This window comes from Struthio camelus, chromosome 3 (genome assembly GCF_040807025.1).
Source record: "Struthio camelus isolate bStrCam1 chromosome 3, bStrCam1.hap1, whole genome shotgun sequence".
In the NCBI taxonomy this organism is placed as follows: Eukaryota; Metazoa; Chordata; class Aves; order Struthioniformes; family Struthionidae; genus Struthio; species Struthio camelus.
This window is the reverse complement of record NC_090944.1, coordinates 91,564,298-91,584,719: the sequence shown is the minus strand read 5'-3', so window position 1 is coordinate 91,584,719 and position 20,422 is coordinate 91,564,298. Positions and strand designations below refer to the sequence as shown.

General features: G+C 45.0%; 1 protein-coding gene across 2 annotated transcripts; it reads right to left on the bottom strand.

The window, feature by feature from the left end:
- Positions 1-219: 219 nt before the first annotated feature.
- Positions 220-20,164, bottom strand: URB2 (URB2 ribosome biogenesis homolog). Of its 2 annotated transcripts, none has more exons than XM_068939049.1 (10): positions 20,132-20,164; positions 19,221-19,363; positions 17,332-17,508; positions 11,809-15,193; positions 9,743-9,903; positions 8,344-8,454; positions 7,130-7,372; positions 5,996-6,086; positions 4,179-4,318; positions 220-934 (listed from the first exon to the last, which is right to left on the bottom strand). In XM_068939049.1, the coding sequence occupies exons 2-10, from the start codon at positions 19,344-19,346 to the stop codon at positions 737-739; spliced, it is 4,632 nt and encodes a 1,543-aa protein (XP_068795150.1). In that variant the 5' UTR covers positions 19,347-19,363; positions 20,132-20,164; the 3' UTR covers positions 220-736. The 2 variants fall into 2 exon arrangements, with proteins under 2 accessions (XP_068795150.1, XP_068795149.1); XM_068939048.1 differs by having other exon boundaries at positions 20,020-20,157.
- Between the last annotated feature and the right edge of the window lie 258 nt (positions 20,165-20,422).

The following is a 20,422-nucleotide window of genomic DNA, read 5'->3' as shown; positions in this document are numbered from 1 at the left end:
TCTTAGAATTTACCACAAGCTAAAAATACACCTAGAGCTACCGCAACTCAGATGACTAAGTGTAACTGCTTACCGACAGCAAATTGACCAGAGCTGTAAGTAGTTGATATTTTTGATTAGCATCGGATCATAGGATAATTCAGTTGGGGAGAGACCTCTAGGGGTCAGACCAGGTTGCTCAGGGCTAGGCTTAACAGCAAAACTGACCAAGCAAAGAGATACAAACTTTCAAGTTTTTTTACTGTATTTCCACAGTATTGTAACAGTAGCCAACTGTGCAGATGTACAACATCCACACATTTCCTCAGCACAAATGTAAAATAACATGGCACAAAAATACACGCTCTAACTGTGTTTAATTCTGCTTACCATGTAAGCAAGAGTAGGAGTTAACCCTTCTAGGCTTTTACACCACAGACTGTTGCTTCCACCAGAGTCCCATGATGTTGCAAAGTCTGCAGTAGGACATCCTCTGCCAGACTGCAGCGAGGCCTGCATAGGTGCAGCAATTCAGCCACTTGTGACAGACAGCAGAAAAAGACCTAACAGCACATCCTCCTCCCGGTTCCCTTCTTCCCCATTATAAAGGCTGACTGTAGAGAGATACACGCAATCCATGTTTAAACGAAACCCTTCAGATCCTACTAGTCATCCTGAATCAAACAGCAACTGAGGATTTTCTGAGCACTACACAAGATCAGACCATAACTGATCATGCAGCACTGGGCAGGATTCATCATGCGGTATATTTTTCCTCCCCCTGTTTTTTTGCTTTGTGATAGTGGTTGTAATCATTGTACAGATCTTTAAAGACTTCCCTTACACCTGCTGGTAGTGACGCATTTAAGAACTTGATGTCTCGTTCAATGCAAAGGTCAAGGATGTGATATATCCCTTCTGTAAGATGTTTCTTCACTGCGGGGTGCAAAGTCACCTACGAGAAGAACAAAACTGCATTAGACTTGAAGGTAAAAAGGCAGGAGAACGCCATCTCCGCAACAGGTATACCTTAAGTGCTGACAACATGTTTATCCAATGCATCAGATCGTCTGGAATCGTCCACCAGATACAACCCAAAATTCCAAGTTATGCAATTTTTTGCGAACATGTTTTGCAAAATAAGCACGTCTCTTGCAATAAAATGCATACGAGTGCAACTATACTCCACCGCTGTGGAGGTAAAGACACTGATCATCTTGAAATCACGTGAAAACTCCTCAGTAGAAAAGCTGTAATTAAAAAAACTGAAATACTTGCCCTAGATTTCACATTTCAATAGCTTTTGTATAACTCATCATGCCCGGACAGTACCAAGACATTAGCTGTATGCTACTTAAGTCTTAGTTTCAAACGAGCCCTTCCTTTAGGCTACCCTATCGTTTACATTAGGTAGTCAATCAATTTCAACTTTTATCATTTAATAACTTGATATTTAATATTTATCTAACAATTTGTATCCAATGATTTCAGAATGTTTTACAAGCTTTATTAAAAGGAGCCTCCAAAAAGCTCAGGAGATGTCTATTTCTTTGATCTGCTTTAATATTGGAAATCAAGTGCCTTGCCAGAACTCATGCAGAAAGCTGAAGGAAGAACTGGGACTACAAGTAAAACTTCTGACTCAGTGCCCTGCTCCCGTCATTACCCCCGCTGAACCTCGTTCAACCAGCAGAGCAGCCACTACAACCAGGAATATCAGCGCCGACTCTGGAGTCGTTTGGTGCTCTAGGCAAACCGGAATTTGTCCTGCGCTCACAAACCACTTGCTAAATGCTTCACTGCCTTAGGTGGTGCTGGCCTCTGGCGTAATCGTACTATTTTTGCCACAGAAACACGTCTTATCTGTGCTGAATCCCACAATTAGCTTTATGCCTCCGGATCTAAGCCTCTGCACTCCAGACCTAATGAAAATTACATAAAAGGCTATCATTAAAATTCGACTTCTTGCTTCCTGAGGCAACTAATAAACTTTCCACTAATGAAGTGAACTCCTCCTAACCACTGTGTCAGGCTCCTGCTCGTCCTGCCCTAAACACAGAACAAACGATACATTTTATTAGATCTCCTGATAGAGCTGGGGAAAACATACAATAAACATTAAGGCACATAAGCCTTTCTTTGGATTTGTGACCCTGAGGAGTTTACATGTCCAAAACTTGTCATTTTTCCCCTACGTCAGCTGATCTAGTAGAAGGTTAATAAAAGATGTTATTTCTCCCTACCACGCACTAAGGTAACAGAACAATTGCGCATCACAACCGCAGCAGCACTCTTAGTGAACGCGTTGTGCTTGCCTCTCTTTTTCCAGCATAGAGAAACGACTGCAGAGAACGAGGACCGGAAAACCCACAGCTACTGACAAGGCAGGACGAGATGTCCCTCTTGGTATAAACAGACACCTCAGAGCTGCAGTTAATGGAACTTGCATCCCTCACACCACAAATTAATCTGGACCCGCGTCTTATTTGGACCATTCTTGCTTTGCAGAGCAGCTTCCCCTAAACACCATCCAATAGCACCACAGGAAGCAGAACCAAAGATTTAAACAGCTGTCACTGCTAGCTGGCAGTTAATTATGCTTATAAATGTTTTATGATCTATACAGTTAGTGCAACCAATTTGTCAGGCGTTACAGCGCTCTTGATGGGAGACATTAAGCGTGTGAAGAGGTATTTCGCTTCTGCTGAATTAAGCAACAGCTCAGAGATAACATGGGAAAAGCGCTGTCAACAGTATGAAAGAGGCTATAGACGCTACCCGCGTCAGCAAAGATTCCTCCTAGGTTATCACTGAACAATTCACAAGAAAATATATTTCACGGTAATAAAGAGGAAGCACTGATTTTTCAGGAGGAGGAACCATTCCAGAACTAGACTTAGGAGTAAGGGACCATTTTTATGCCAGTAGCTTTCATCAGTTTTAGTTTGGAGATCCTTGAAAAGGATCTGTGGTTTCAACTACCATCAATCACTTATTTCGTATAAGTGGAAGTTTTACATAAAACTTTCCTAAAAGTCTCACAAGAACTTTGTGCTCAAGCCTAGTAAGTGCCCTTTTAGCTTGCAAACATCATTGGACAATTAAAATCAGATCTCCCTTTCTGAGTAAAGGCTCTATCTTCAGTAATGAGCAGATTAAGAGAAGTTCAGAACTGGTTAACTAGAGCACAAGAAGGCTTACCATTAGTTTGTCCCTAGTATATTTGCTGAGCAAAGTTACGTACTACATAAACAATAAGTGACTCACCAGGAAAGCTAAATAACATAGCTAAAAAGTGGCATATCCCATCATTTTGCTTCCAAACCTTTGAAAATAGCCAAGCAATAGAAAAGGCAACTGAGTTTAAGCTCTTAACAATCTTGATAGTTAGTTATATCGGTTGCACTATAACACTTTAAAAACACAACACCAGTTAGGATACTTTTGTGCTAAGAGAGCAAAGAAATACTGAGTAAGCTTCCTCTCTGTATTCTGATCCAACTGCAAGCCAGAAGCACAAATAATCAGTTTGCAGGTGCTGGCAATGCAAACAGTACTCAAACCCTCGTGAAATCTAAATGCATTAGCCTGGGACAGAACAGCAATGCGAAGTTAGATCTGGATGCGAGGAGCTACTGACCTGGCTCTGGCATCTGTAATAGTAGCAGCAGTTATTTTCACAAAGGATGAGAACGTTAACTTTAGTGTGGAAGAATTACTGAAAAGCCACCACTTCTCTGGCTTGGAAACATTTTTCCATTCACTAGTTCATTTAGAGCAGAGTAAAAAATATTTTTCTGAGGGATTTTTTTCTCCATCGCTTTGACAGATGGGGCTCTAAATAATATAAATCCTGAACAACTGAGATTAGCTGGGAGAAGAACCTGAACTACCACGTGAAGAAAAAGCAACAGTCAAAACATGATGGAAAAGCAAAGCGTTTTTGTAAATAGGCATTGTATTGTTCTGCCTTCCCCCATTCCTCTTCCTTTAGAAGTTTTTAGCATCTGAGTGAGAAAGATCCTCAGGAATCCTTGTTCAGCCTAACTGACAGTCTGGATCAGAAGTGTATTCCCACGATGCACAGCAAATTTTATAACGGAATGGATTTTACAAAACTTAACACAGTTGCCTTTAAAACAGCAACTCCAAAGCCAGACCCCTACCAGGGCACTTTCAAGAGGGATGAGCGCATTTACCTTCTGCAATTCTGTCACATACTGAGCCACAATGAAGGCAGAAAACACAGTGAATTCCTCTGTCTCTGCAGCAATATGAGTATACATCCGTTCCACCAAGTGCGCGCATTTCAGTGTAACTTCAAATTCATCTATGTTGCCTAGAAGAGAAAACAAGTTGCAGTTTTTTGAGGCTTAAGAATATTAGAAAAACATCCAAAGGCTCACACAGCAATCTGCAATGATTCTTTAACTACACGAAGCCAACATCAGCTTCCCTATTTAATCTTTTTTCTTCTTATCAAGACACAGCTGAGAGTCCCCACACACCCTCGCATCACTCCGTGTCTCTCTTACAACGGTAATGCATAAGAGCACACCGATTCCAACTCCATACACACTGCAAGGCAAAAAGCATTTGTTTTATATGCTGAAGTGCTAAAAACAGCAGCTCTGGTCCTTTCCATGATCCAGTCCTCCAACCAGCACAGTACAGGAGAGAACAAGCTGACTGGGAAATGAGATTCCCTGCCTGACAGGAAAGCAGAAGATATCTTGGAAACAGCATATTAAAAAAAGCTTCCTGCTGACATTTATTATGTGGAATATCTCAGCAAAAGCCACAGCGCTGGAGACAAAGACAGACTGGAGAGAGCACCTGAGAATTTACTGTCTTTTTCACTAGGCAGTGAATGAGAGTAACGAAAAGAAACAGAGAAGAAAGAAAGTCTGAAAATAGCTTTCATGCTACCACTTACGAAAATAAAATAATCCTGCAAAAATAAACAACATGTCTTTAAACTTGAGGATGCCCTGTACCCAAGTTTCCTATGTCCCTTCTCCTATGTACACATAATATTACAGAACTTGGTAGATTCTCAGAGTTTAGCACCAGTTGAACATACTTCCCCTGCTACTACTGGGCACGTGTTTGCGTATTCACCCATGATGCATACGTGTACATGCGTGCACAGTTATGGATACGGGATTGTGTCCCCGGTGTCGGCTGAGACAAATCTGAATGCGAAATAAGCTGTGGGACACGAGTGGAAAGCTAGCATACAGCCAATTGCAGGCCATGAAGTCCATTTGTCTCAAAACGTCACCACGATAACTGATGGGGTTACTTCTTTCCTGACCAGTGTAAAGATGAAGTACAGGATGATGACCTTAACCACTGGGAACCTCTTTCACTTGGCTAAATGCACATTCGTGCTCCAGGGCCAACGCGAATTGTTTCACAACTTCAAGTAAAAGAAAAATAATTTTTTGACATACTTGCTCCAACAATTGCAATTCCTTGACCATACAGATATACCGTCTAGTCCCAAATGATGCTTCAGACATGCAAGATCCTGGTTTTATGCTTAGCGCAGACTGGTGAAAAATCAGGTCCGTAGTAAAAACACTTCTAGCCTTGAGAAGCGCCATTCAGTTGGACCAACTCGGGGCTGTCACTCAGGCATGTTAACATGTACCTCTGGAGTTCACAGCCACCATGCTGTAAATGACTACACCCCTTTCAGGGGCAAAGGTCGGTAGGAAGAGCAGAAACCGGGCACAGCAAGCCTTACTGGTTCCTGTTTATCTGCCAGCCAGTCAGTGAAGAACACCTTATCCTCTCAAAGACGGTTCCATGGAAGCATCAGTTATCTCTGTAAGCCCAAGCTGTTACAAAGCTTCTCCTCACTTCTACGTACAGATAGGGCTAACGGTTTCAGTGCCACAGCTAGGTTGTGGGACTTTACCTGCGGGGTCACAGGCTGCCCTGTTCTACACCTCGTCTTCTAAAATATACGAGATTAGAATACAGTGTGTAAGTGGAAAAGATATAGTACCTCTGTCTCCTTTCTGACGCCCTTCATGCATAACAGAAATGACCAGACGATGGAAACTGTTCAGGAAAGATGGTGCTGCTTTTAACATAACCTGCAATGACATGAAATTATGAGATTATGTGATAAATGGAGGGAAGAAGGCAGAGGTACACCACTCCACAGTCGGAGCACATTCATGTCCTGTGAAGGAAGCTAGATAGCTTATATAGCTGTCAGGAACAGAGAATATCTTTCCGTCCAGCATCTGTACAGAACCTAGCACACAAGAATCCTGCTGCAGGACTCCTGGCTGTACTGAAATATAAATAACAAATAAACAGCACTAGAGTTACCCCCATCTCCATTAAGCAGTGTTTGAATTAGTCCCTTCACGCCTGGGGAATTTGCTCTAGCTGGCCAAGAACCTGAGTAGCTAAACAGATCATAGACTACAGGTCCAGTAACACTAGGGATCATTGTATGAAAACAACCTGGATAGCAAGCTTTCTACTACAGTGTTTTTGTTGGGGCACTTTAGCTAGGTGTACTGCCTTGCTTTTAGAATTGGCATATTTCCCTGTCTTTAACATTCTTCACTCTCATTCCTCATGCAAATGCCTGAGGCCCCTCTTTCTTTCCTTTCTCCTCCTCCCCTGCCTGTATGTTCCTTGTGTGAATAGTTTTAGCCTTGCATGTGTGTTGGCATGCCTTCACTTTCCCATGCCAGGGTGACAAGGACACCATGATGGCGCAAAGTCTGAAGAACATCAATTTTAACATGTCCCAGCCCTATCTTCAAAGGCCTGCAGAATCTTGATCTCCAGTAAGACTGGACTCCTAATGTCTTAGCCATTTATGCTTCCAGAACCGGGTCACGAACAATCTGGAAAGTTTTACCGTAATCTAGCCTCAGAGGTTTATAAGCCATCTGCTGTCAAAGACTCTAACAATGCAAGTAGAAAAACAAAGCAGGAGAGCAACCGGAACGATACAATTTTGAGATTCCCAGCCTTTTAAGCGACAAGTGCTGCAAGTGTTTTGATACTACCAGGACATATTAATTCAAAGCTAGTATTAAAAAACCGTTTCTGATAAATGGCCTCTGTCTCAGTTCTTTCTACCTTCTTCCCCTCTTCCCACCCCTCCCAAAGGTACCTTTGGGTGACACTGCAGAATAGAGAAGAGCACTTCATGGACTCCCAGGAAGACACTGCCATAGTCCTCTGTCTTCAGGTGATCTAGGGGGACTGTTAGGAGAATGTTGAATGCCAAGGCCACATGGTGAGGGTTCAAGAGAACCCCTTCTCCTTGCCTCAGCAGAACTGCTGTGGTCTCCAGGATAGGTACAACTATGGTGGAAATCAACGCTTGGTCCTGACAGGCTTCTTTGGTTTGCATCTACACGAAGACAGGAAGCAGAGACGAGGCATGCGTTACCCACGTACCACTAACGCTCAAACACCAGAGACCCATAATGCTCTGATTTGGGCCAGTAAAACTACGCTAGTGCAAGCTGTAGTGGCAGGGAGACGCCTCTGCTTTAGCTGGTTCTGGCGTAGCTGTATACTAGGCAGAGGATGTATATGCTGCATTTCATGCAAGCACTGCTGTTAAGTGTGGACTTTGAGCTATGCACCAGTCCCCTAGAAAAGGTGAGGAAAGACTACAGCAACCAGCTCATCTTTGCACCTCCGCACACGAATGCACTGATTCCAAAGTTCTCTCCTCCACAAGCACCATGCAGACCCACCACAAAGAGCAGAAATTTAATCCTCAAGACTCCCAGACATTGCAGAGCCAACACGAGAGAAACTCCAGGCTAGAGAGACCACCACCATGATAGAAGAAAACCTACATCGCTAAGTTTGTATGCTGTACAGTCAAGGATGGGAAACCTGGCTTTGGTTACTTTCAGTCAAGTTTTCTATTCATAATTCAGTGCTTTTTTTGACACCCCCTACCCCCTTTTCGTGAGCACTTTTCTCCCTCCATTTTGCTGCTGTTAGCCCTACGTCACAGCAAAAGCTAGCTGACAGTTTCCTTCTCCTTTGGATAAGGGAAAGGACAGGAGACCCAGACTCCTCTCTCTGCAGCCTAACAAGTCTCTCTCAAGCTCCAGATTACACAGCATAGTCCTAGACAGCTACTCCTAATAATAAGAAGCGGATGACCTACACGCTACCCTCACAGCACACGTACTCAAGGAAGGAGGATAGAAAGGGTCTAAACTAAACAGTGCAGGTGAATCTGAAATTCTGTCCAGTTACACAGAAGAATACTGAAGAAAAAGGTATGTTACAGATACAATCTCTACAGACTCCAACCAACAAAAGGGATAGATAATGAAGTTACAATAAAGAGATACTTACAGCTAAAGCTGTGATTATCTGTGGGCTGGCAAACCAGAAAGCTTTTTCCTTGTCTCCACTTAATGGGCAGCTGAGCAACAATTTGATTAGAGTAACAGCTGACAATACTTCCTGCAGAAAGCAGACCAACAATCAGTTATGGATACCAGAGGCACGCGCTTATTTCAAGTACAGCAGAACTCTTTCAAGGGCAGTGGCAGTTTTGGGCATTACCAAAGCCTTGACGCATTAAAGCCCTCTTATGACACATCTCTTTGTGAACTGTGAAATTATTAGCAGCTCAACAAAATTAAATATGCTGAGCAGCATCTGCCCAAATACACTGCTCATTGCATTTATTTTAGAATCCCTTTATGGCATATTTAAGTGATTTCTATGAAAGGAAAGCTTCCTCCTTCAACTCCTCTTGAGTAACAGAGGGAAATAGAGAGAGTATAGGAACACTGGTACATTAACAATGTTATGATGGCAACAGGGGGGAATTTACTTGATAACTGTGATGGCAGACTGATTAAATAAATATTTTACAAAACAAAGCAAGTTGGTCTTTTATCACTGTATTTCAACCTCACAGTGCATGCATACATATTCCAACACCTATAGGGTCAGGTGGCTGGAATATATGAGTAGTGCAGGAATTCCAGATATGTTTTCACAAAAGAGTTATTAGGTATTGATGTGGCTTACCAATACTGATAACTATATAAACCCTCAAGTTTTAATGAGTTTCATTCTCAAGTCACTGAGCTTTCTATACAGGGCACATCTGGCTTTTCAGCCTTTATGGCATTCCATATGTTACTCCTGCTGCTTAAGCTTTCCTGGAGAAAGGTGCACTATTTAAAAAACTCCTGAACGGTGCTTGGTTATTACAGAGTAAGAGTCTAAAGAGCCAAACACTGAAAACATGGGTGCAGTTTAGGTTTCAGAGACCTGCTAGCATTTTAAAAGTAGCATGCCTTTTAACCCTGTTTTGAAGAGCCAGAGACAAATCGTGGTTAAACTCACTGACTGCTAGTGTCCGTTGCACAAGAACTCTGATCACCAGGCAGAAAAAATATTTTCAGCATGGCCTATAAGACCATATCCCAAGTGACTTCTGTTGACAATACATGAATTCAGAACTGCTAAGTCCTTAAACAGGACAGAGGGTTTTTTCCATAACCAAAAGCTGCCATAGTCTTTCACAGAGTGTTCTACCTGTCTTAATTTATGTCAACAGCATACTTCAGCACAGTCATCAAGCCCTTAGCCATGCAAGTTAATTCTACCTGACAGCTGAATACAAAGCGGGAAGAGGAAAACATATTTATCAGACGTCATACAGCTAACGCAGTTTTTCCAGATATAGAAAACTGAAGAAAAGCACGACAAAAACAAACCAAAACTCATTCCTTACTTGAGCGTTCTGCTGCCAAATATTCCTCACTTCAAGTCCCTGTAGCGCGAGCTTCATTATGGCATAAAACTCTTCAGCAGAGCAGTTTCCTAACAGCTGGACAAGTACCTCTGTCAGTTCCATCTCTAAATTTTGAATCACCTGCACTGTGATCTCAGAACCTGCATGTTCAAGAGACACAACATGTTTGAATCACTTCACAAGACAGGGACTAGCATAAGAAAGAACAGGAGAAAAATAATCAAAGCTTAGAACAGCTCTGTAGGTATCTTTTCAAGAATTCAATGCATAGATTGCCTCACGCTTTCCCTTCACCTTCCTCCCTACTAGGGTGAGGAATACTAGGGTGCTGTTCTCAGGTATTTCATACCAGAGAGCCATCACAAGTCTTAAAGGCATTTAGCTGACAAAGTTCAGGTTTTTGCTGATCATAAGCCATACTCCCCACTTATAAATTATTACTATCTTTCGAGTCTAGACTAGCTTACAATTTTGACATGTTCTGCAGTCTTAGTCTTCAGTTCTGGAAGTGCCCACAGGCTCTGTGGCAACGCTGAAAAGTCGTCTTCAACAAGAATGCATATTTTCACTTATTTAATACCTTACATACGCATCAGCAATTCTTACAGCTTTTTACAGTGCTTAATTATGTCCCCAGGCTAAAGGACTTTACCAGTCTTACATTAGTAAAGTGAAGCACAGGGCAACAGAGAGAAATTAGCAAAAAAAAAAAAAATTATGGCAATTGAAGCTTGCTCATGGTCCTTAGTCCCACTGTAGAATCCCTGCTCTCACACTGCCCCGTACTGAACCCCAAAACCCTGGAGGATCAAAACACAGACCAGAGGAGAGACAGACCAACCCTGTATCTATATGTAATGGTTCTAGCTGAAACTGAACTGTGCAAGTTCAGGATCAGATTTTCCATGCAGAGCTGTGCTCTAGACTCAACTACTTCATGCCAACATAAAATCTGAAAGAATGTCAGTAGTATGCTACAGCATAGTAAAAGCAAGACAAAGTCCAACCGTTCAAAAAAGGCAAAGCGCATAGTTATAGTCATGTGGTACATCTCATCTGCAGTAATCAGTTCATCTCACATTTTGAACAAGACAATACAAGGGAGCCATTATGCCACAAGGCTAGCAAGAAGAAAAGGTTTTTCATGCCATTTCTAGCCCTGGCTCCCTGTTTGACAGGGACAGAGGGATAGATGTGCCAGTTTCCCACAGACTTTACCAGAACTACGGATATTCAGCACCCTTGATAGTCACATGACTTCCCTTCTTGAATATCCTCACCTGTCAGATATAGACCAAAATACCCATCTATGTTTGTAAATTCCTCTGACGTCCTCAAGTGAGACACGTCAGATGATGTGAGCTAACGCACATCAGCTGCTTCAGCGCAGACTACTATACCCATCACACGAGAGTAAGAACAGCGCTTCCTCAGTCATGCCTCTGGAGGTACTACCACATTTCGGTTATTGTTAGAAGGCTTTACAGGCATGAGGCAATGAGGAACTCAGCTCTATTTACTGAGTGCTATATTATAATCTCAGAGAACCAGGGACAACTTCCCCACCCTGACATCCAAAACTGGTATGACCATCTGCACAAGTACCTGTAAAAATCTTTCACTACGTAACAGAAAAGGTCAGAGACGGAGGAAAGCCAGGTACTTCAGCCCCTAAGCTACTACTGGAAATAGAGTTCCAAGATGAGCAGAAAAAGTTATCCTTCCCTGTAGTGTATTATGCAAGAAAAATAACCACAGAATGCAGAATCCATGGATATTTAGAAAGATCTTTCAGGATACCCATATCAAATTAGATGGCTGCTGTGGTCCAGATACCACATGACCGCTGTGAAAACTTTCCTGTTGGCTATCTAAAAAAAAAAAAAAAAAAAAAAGAAAGAAAGAAAAAAAGCACAACGCAGTAGGTTAACACAAGCAGACAGATATACAAAACATACACTTTTTAAAAAATTCTATAAAGGACTTTTAACTCTCCTCTGCAGAGCAAAATTAGCAAAGACAGTGGGAAAAGGAAGCCTTCATACCAGCAAGAAGCTTTTTAACAGCATAAACCACAGTTACTGCAGTTTCTTTTCCAGGAGACAGATCCGGTACTGAGCAGAAGACACTTAAGAACTGCAAGGCAGACCGAAGGAACTGGAGATGACCTCCTGCACAGGGCAGCTCTCTCAGGATCTGAGAGTAAAACTTTTGGTACAGTGTAATACGAGGACGCTCCAAAAATCCATGGGGCTCTTTAGGGTTCTTCTGCCATCCCTCTTTATTGAGGGCACGGCTCAGATCTGCCTTGAGAAGAGTAGTGACAGATGGTATGAATGCTATAGGCAAAGGCTGGTTTTGCATGTTGCTCTGAAGATTACGTTCAACAGCTCTTCCCATCTGCAGAATTGCTGGCTCCAACAAAGCAGACAGCACATCTGCAGACTGCAGTTTCTTCTCTGGCTGATGCTGAAGGTAGAGCGTGAGGACGTGACACAGTGTGGTGAATGCCATGAGCAGCAGCTGCCCAGCTGCAGGATTCCAGTTTTTACAGCATTTATTTCTGGCTGCACCAACATCTGGCTTGCAGCTCACCAAAAAAGACAGGAACTTTTCCAAGTTGAGTCTCACGCTTTGTCGTCGCTCAACAATCATCTGAAGAAAGTGCTCCAAAAAGGTCTGAGCTTCCTGGAGACACTCTGCCCAGGCAGGATCAGTCAAAACATCAGTGAAGAACTTGCTAGCTGTAAGCAGGGAGGTCATTACAGCCTCGAGAGCATCGCTGGCATGAAAAACCTTAAAGACGGAGTTGGCATTCCGACCAGCTTGCAGGCACCTCAGAAGGTAGAAGCAGGTCCTTAAAAACTTCAACGATAACAGCTTGCCGCAAGAGACGTTAGCCCTAGTATTGGCTACCAAGGACAGCAGCAAGAGAAAACACCGGACACAGTCTGAGGGAAAAAGACTGTCTAGTTTCAGAAGAGAAGTAATTTCTAGCAAACCCAAACAGCTTTCTAGCTGACCTTCTTTCAGGATGACAGGAGAATTGTTTTTTGCTAGCAATAATATACACTGGGCAACTTCTTCCAGCGTTTTCCAAGACAAACTGAGTTCATCCTTCTGCAGTTTGTTTTCTGATGGTGCCCCCACCAGCAGTTCAACAGTTTCGCAAGGAGCCAGGATCTCTTCATGCCAAGGGATGTTATCTGCAGACAGCTGTTGAAGTGGCAGATCTACAGAACCAGTAGCAGCGGAGTGTAGCACCTTACTGAACTGATGAATAAGGCTGCTCAGAAAAGCACAATGCAAGACCCTCATTTCTGGGAGAAAGGGACTATGCATTAAACCAAGAGATACCTTTCCAATGCTAACGAAAGGCTCCTGGTCTCCATTAACTTCTTGAGCTTTGGCCAATACTAACGTCTCCAGAAGCACGTTGGCAACGTACTCTACATCTTTCAAGGAAAGATATGGCAATAAAATAGTCAGGTTGGAGAGGACAAGGTGCCAGTGTGCTGTGGGGTAGGTGAGATCATTTATTGCACTTATATCTCCATCCCACGGTTCAGTTTCTCCCCTGTTCATGCTGGATCTCCCAGTCTCCAGGATGAAAGCTGCAGCATGCTGCAAGGCCTGGGGATCAGCCTTGGCCTGCATTAAGATCATCTTCATTTTCTGGAGTGTGAGCAGTTCTAAGCAATATTTACTAGCGGAGGCAAAACTACTTGCGAGCGCCATGACTTTCTCCCAACACTGTTCCTCCACACCAGGGAGGAGAGCTGAAACGCCCCAGTGTCTTCCAGTAGATGCAGTAACAGCAGTTTCAGCTGATGGAGACACATATTTACTGCAGCTAATACCAAACAAAGTGTTTACTTCAACCCAAGTGTAAACAAGGAGCAGAGCAGAGTCGCTGGTCTTCCTTAACCAAAGCTCTGGCTTCTCTTCCTCTCCCCTAGCCTGCAGCAGTTCCAGCAGTGGCTGGATTATTCCCTTCTGTATCTTTGCCAACAGACTCTGAGTGCGAAGGACCACAGGGGAAGGAGTGACGTCATCTAGGCTCCTCACGTTGAACAGAAAAGCGTGCAGCACCGAGCTGATCGACATCAGCTTCAAGGCCATGTCAGAATCGCCTTCAACTGCAGGAATGATAACAGTCTGGCAATTCTCCACTAAGAGACACACAATGTCCAGAATCTGGTTGGGCGGCAGCTCAAGGAGGCACTCACGAAGCTTGGCTGTCAGGCCAGCAGACAAGACAGGCATCCTCAGTTCATTAGCAGCTGGCTGGCAAATGACTGACAGCACCTCCTCAAAGAGCCGTGGGAACTGACGCAGCTTGGAATAAGTATGAAATACAGTGCCGATAAGAGCCTCCTGAGGCTTCTTTGTACGCGGCTCAGAGGCCTTTGCATCAATCCAAGCAGAGGCCACTAAGTCACCCAGGTCTGGCTCCACAATCATGTGGCTTAATGACATGAGGAGTTTGAGACATCTGAACCAAGCAGGGATGGAAGCTTGCGAGTGACTCATCAGCATCTGTGCCAGCCTGCGGTAAAACCCAAACTGTATCCCCTTGTGCCGGATGCGGTCACTAGCAACATTGTAGATATCACTGCTAAGCACCAAGTTCAAAAGCTGTTCCAAGGCAAGCAGCTCTGTGCTCCAGTCTGCAGGGGAGAGCACATCCTCCCTCACACCCTGCTGCAGGCCAGAGAGCCTGAGACAGTCAAAAAGCCTGCTGAACATGTGGAAGCACACAAGGTGGTTTTCTGCCTTACAGTAAGAGTCCAGAAAGAGCTTATACAGCAGGGACACCGAACCTGCCACAACAGCCCCATGGAGCGCAGGTTCACAAAAGCCACTGCCCAGCTTGGTCTGCAGTGTGTCAACTGGTAGCAAGAGAGTTTTCAAAGCTCCTTTTTTCTTCTCCTGGGGCTCCTGTTCTGGCAGCAGCTCCTCTCTGTAGGATGAGAAGAGCTCAGGCTGGAACAGTCCAGCCTGCAGCAGAGTCTCTACTTGGTTTCGGATTTCCCTGCTCCAGTGCTGACGCACATGGCTATCATCTGCCTGCGTCCAGTTCCTCACAGTCAGCAAGTGCCTCAGCAGCAGACAGGGCTGGAGCAAATGGCTTGTCACTTGCCCAAACACACGATTTGGGTTGGTCTGCTGCCTCTGGATCAGGAGGTACTGAGCAAAGGTAAGCTGCAGAATGCTGAACAGCTGGGCGCCCACAGCATCATCACAAGCCAGCTGCTGACAAGCCAGCTCACACAGCTTGCTGAGGAGATCAACCAAAAGCTCACATTTAGCTGTGTAAATAATGGAGAGCGAAGGAGTAGAAAGGATACCACTGGAGCAACTCAGCACCGTGCCAATGTTTTGCTGTGCTTTTTGAGAACAGAACTCCGACAACCTTTCGTTTATGACCTGAAGGTTGGAAAAAACAAACAAACAAACAAACAAACCCACAGTCAATTTTGCACGCAAACATCAAGCTCATCACAAGGCGGCCACATCATTTTCTGTGAGCTCTGGCAGTAAGGGGGAAGGAACAGAGATCTGTCAACGGCCACTGCTGGGCCTCCTGTGCTGTACATCTTGGACTAGAAGCTCCTCTGGCAAGAATAGTGTCCCTGCGTTCGTCTGCACCACAGGATGCATGAGGAAGCTCTCTTTCAGTATGACTGCTACTGACAACAGCAGAGACTATGCACGTTTGAACCTAATGGCTAGTCCTGCAGACAGGGAGGAAGGGATATTCCCTCCTTCCTTGCAAGGTCCCTGCAATGACTCCCTCTCCTCCCCCCTCAAACAAACAAAACCACCACCCTACTTCCTACCCTTGGTCCACGACACTTATTCAGCAAGAATGCCCATGACTAAATATCATCTTTACGGTCTAAGAAGAGCCCAGGCTTCCTGTGCTGAAATCTGGAACCTGAAGGGACTGTCCTTTCTCCTCTTGTAACAGATACACTGTTCTAAAGAATTAACATTTACTTGAATGTCAGTTTCCCCTCCTCTTCTCAAGGTTTTCTCCTTGGATCTCCTTTTTTATTTGCTCCCTTTTCTCACTTCCACATAATCTTGTCAGGAAACAAATTAAATGACAATCTACAAATCTGCCTCTGTTCCATAACTAAAACCTCAGCTGTCTCCTTGGCACCTCCTAGTAGACGGTTTATCTCCCCAACTCAAGGTCTACTGTACTACAACAGATTTCTAAATCCTTTCCACAGCACTTTCCCTGTCACCTTCCTCCTTGGTCATTAGAGTACTCTAGCCTGTAGCTCGCTACCTATCTGTAATCAGACCAGACTCCACGTCCAGGCCAAGTTAAAATTTAGTACGCTATCTCTGTAACACCTCTGAAGCACAGCCCCTTTCATCCAACCAGCTCTCTGCACCTCATCACAGATTCCTGCAGGTGAAACCAGTCTTGCCCTACTTCTGTCCATCCAGAGCACTACCACAAAGGCTATTTTCCTTGCCATTTTGGCTGCCTTCGCAGCCATCCACTAACTCTGCCATTTCTGTAACCAGGACCTCGAATAAGGAATTGCATGTTGCGGTTCAGTTCTGGACCAAGTTAAACTATAACTGACATCTCCATTAATCTTCAGCTCAGGCCAGTAAAGATTTGGTGTCACCACTGAATTGCTCTAATTCAACTCACACTGAGTAACATAACGCTTAAAATGGAAAGCTGTGGGACCAACAGGATTTCAGCTGACAAAAAACATTTCCTGCTTCCCCGTCAGACTTCCATCTGTGAACACTGTTCATACTTCCAGCACAGCATGGTAACTTCTCTCCAGGTTCACAAGTCTAGCATGCAGGATTCCACAAAAGAAGAGAAAATGGGGAGAGCTGTGCCACAAACATGACACGTGCCAAGGGAGTAACAGTTGAAGCCCCCTTCGATCTTCTCCCATGTACCTACCTGCACATACACAGATAGCCCAGAGAGGCATACACATAGATATGACAGTACAGGAAGTGGGACTGCTGGGGAGAGAGGAACCTAGCTCCGTGGAGAAGGGGAAATCAAAGCAATGGCTCCTTTAGAGTAATCAAAGGCAGCTGCAAGTTCCTAGGCAGGGTCTGCTGAACAGCACCTCACAGTACACATGTACTCAAGCCAAACATGCTGATGAGCTCCACAGCAAGGGAAAAATCTCTCTCTCACCAAGACTTCTAGGCACAATGGTAATATAGAGAGTAAATTAAACACAAGAGCAACATATGGAATTCAGTCTCTACTTATCTACCGAAATACTTAAACCAGTTCCCTCTCTGACAGTCTGCAGAATTCAAAGACAGACAGACAGGTGAAGTTTGAGGTTTTCTTGGAAAGCTCTACCACTTTCAGTTTTAGTTCTGCACAAGTATATACTATACTGCTGTAGAGAAAGAGAGAGGTTCTATCAGTAAACATCCTAAAAGCATGAGGTTAATTATTATGTATTTCATGTAACTCCCTATACTGAGAGGAAGAGTTGCATATTGCAGCAGATACCGCACTGTTACCCAGTATCTTACAAAATGGCCATAATTTTAGTTACCTGTGCGATAGAAAAACTGAGATTGATGGTCTTTCCGTTCTTTAAAAGATCCTGAAGTCTTTTACTATGGATAACATTGTCTAGATATGTCCAGAGTTTCTCAACAACTTCATCCTCCAGTTCAAGTTTCTTGCTGTAGTATGAAACCAAAGTATGGCTTACCCAGTCCAGTAATACCTGTTAACAGGAGACAAAAGGAGAGATCTTTTATAACCCCCATATGAAAAGGTAACAAAACTAGGAGCCTCTTCCCAATTACAGCACCGATCATGCTCCAAGAACCGCGCTATCCAAGCAGAAGGGGCTCTGAACAAGCAAAGAAGTCCACCCTTGCAGGTTGCAATCAAGACCTACATTTTTAAGTCCTTTTATGCTAAATTCGGTTTTGATTCTGCTCCCCTGCACCTTCACAAAACAGTTTTCAGGAGTCAACATCCTACCATCCTTTCACTAGTTCCCCCAGGAGCAGGTATAAGTGTGAAGCTCAATACTAATTAGTAAAGATGATCTTTTGAATCAAAGACCTTAAAAATCAGACGGATTTTGCTTTCCGACAATTGCTGTACCTTTCACATCCTATTCTTGGCAGGTTTAAATGTACTACTTAGGAATTCAGGCCTAGGGATTTACATATGTGCAAACTGGAAAAGGTAAAACCAACAAACAAACATTGATTTAAACTATTGATTTCGTAATAAAATTATGGCATATGACTAATTTTTATATCGTAAGTCACTGAAACTCTAGGAACTCAAAACACTGATCTCAGAGGATGTAAACTCTAAGGTCACACAAAACTCCTGGTATGAAGGAGGAGCAGCACAGGACAAACCAGGGAATCAAACTCCTCCACCCACAGAAACTCTGATCTTCACTAGCAAAGTCGGTAAGGCTTTTGCAGCCTCCAAAATTCAAAATGATTAGACCATTGAAAATGATTGCAAGTTTTGTGAGAAACTAATGCACAAACAGATGGAAAATAAGATTTTTCTTAAAGAACACACATTCAAAGTACTCTCTTAAAAAGATTTCTAGAATTAAGAAGCATACACCAAAATCTTAAAATTACCGTTCATGTAACAGAGTTGTTTCTAGACAAACATATCTGGTAGAACATTTTACGCGTTGTTTAAATCATGCAATACAACAACATATATATTTTATATATGCTTAAGGACTTTCCTGTTCTAAGCATTCCAGAGAAACACTATCACATTTGATACCTCAGCTAGTAATTAGCAGACCACTGAAAAGATTGCACAACAATTAACTAGCTGAGGCAAAAGCAGAAAAAGGCCAAGAACAAAACTTCAGGAAACAGGGTCAAAACAAAAGACTGAAGAGGAGATTGGTGGGGGTGGTTTCCAAGCAGACAACATTGAACCACCTTCCGTGGAAAAGTCCACAAATTCAGAGTGCACTCCTTCCTAATGCACAAGTCCAGAGCGTCAGGAAACACATATCTAGTTACATTCCGTTCTCCCACCCCAAGTTTTTGTTCTTAACTGTGACCAGAAGCATCAGGAAGCAGTTGACAATGGCTTTAAAGTCCTGTAGAGGATAAAATAAAAGATGCTAATGACAGCTCTGAAGATGGTGGTTTCCCATTTATCCAAGAGGTGGCACACACCGTACCCTCTCTATAGGAAAGAGTATTTCTTCCTATCCTAATGGAGCTCTTTCTATTGAAGCAACTCAAAAGCAGTGTTATGAAAACACTGCAGAAATAAAGAACTGTCCATCACTCACCACTAACACCACATTTGTGCTACTGTCTAGAGGTAAAGGATTAAGCAATTTGGTCTTGCTTTTATGAACCAGTTAATCCTCAGTAACAATTAATTATTGCTTCCCCCCCCCCCCCGCATTTATCATCAAAAAGCACTTGCTTGCTCTTTATTAGGAAGAAAGCACTGGTGAGAAATCCAGGCGAAACGAGCTAGTTTGAGTTTGTCTTCCCAGGAAGTCTTAGCACTCTTCAGTTTCAGGTGGATCCCCGAATAGATCGCTGCCATGGAGACAACCTATGAGACTGCAAACCCACAAGAAGAAACACAACTGAAGCACACGTTAAATTAAGGGAAACTGGCAGGACAGAAGGGGGCCACCCAACCCACCATCTCTGCCACCGTGCAGACAGCCTGGCAGTTGTGGGTGCTGCATATAGGTTCCCCCTCCCCGGCACCCCACAGCCCCTTCCGCACCATACAGGACCCGTGCTGCACCCGTGGCTCTCAGCCTCCTGGGACTCAGGGGCAGCAGCGCAGCCCCTCTGGGGTCCTCACTCCTCCCTCTCCCCAAATCAGTAACCGTCCCCACCGGCATCCCCCACCCAGCCTCTCCCCCCCGCCAACCGTTACCACACCCGGGCTCTCATCCCCCCTCAACTGCTACCCCCCGCCGGGCTCTCACCCCTCTGAGCTCTCACTCCTCCCCCCAACCATTACCCCCCCCACAGGCTCTAGCCCCCCTAAAGCCGATACCCCCCCCCAAGACTCTCGAGCCTCCCCAACCGACACCCCCCCGGCGCCCGCCCCCCTCCAACCGTCCCCCCGGGCTCTCACCTCCCTCCACCAACCGTTATCCGCAACCGCCCACCGGAACCTCCCCCCCGCCGCCCAGTACGCGCCCCCTCACAGCGCTCTCCCCCCCAGAAGCAGCTTAGCCCGCCGGTACCCCTTCCCTTACCGGCCTTCCCCGCCCCACTCCGCTAGGTCGCCGCGGCCCTCGGGGAGCCCCCGGTCCCCCTACCGGCCCCCCGCCCGGCGCGGCGCAGCACACGCTACCGGCCACCCCTCACCCTCGGGGCGCCTCGTGGCCGCCCCGCCAGGCAGCACTAGCCGAGCGCCGGCCGCCAATGGGCAGGCGGGGCCGCCCGCGCCCATTGGCGGCCGCAGGGCGCTTGCGCGGCGGCAGCGGCGGCGCCCGCCCGCCCGTCTCCCCCCGCCCCGCCCCGCCCCGCCGCGCTGCGCTCCGCTTCCCTCCCCCGCGCTCGCTGTGTGTCAGCCGGCCATGGAGCGGCCGCCGCCCGCCGCCGGCCCCGGGGCCGCTCCGCCGGCGCCGCCAGCAGCAGCAGCAGCAGCAGCCGCCT

Coding starts and splice junctions, on each gene's coding strand:
- URB2 (XM_068939049.1), bottom strand. CDS start 19,346: ATGGCAGCGATCTATTCGGGGATCCACCTGAAACTGAAGAGTGCTAAG. Junction 15,194..17,331: donor TCAGTTTTTCTATCGCACAG/GTAACTAAAATT, acceptor TCCAACCTTCAG/GTCATAAACGAAAGGTTGTC. Junction 9,904..11,808: donor TGTTAAAAAGCTTCTTGCTG/GTATGAAGGCTT, acceptor TTGAACATGCAG/GTTCTGAGATCACAGTGCAG.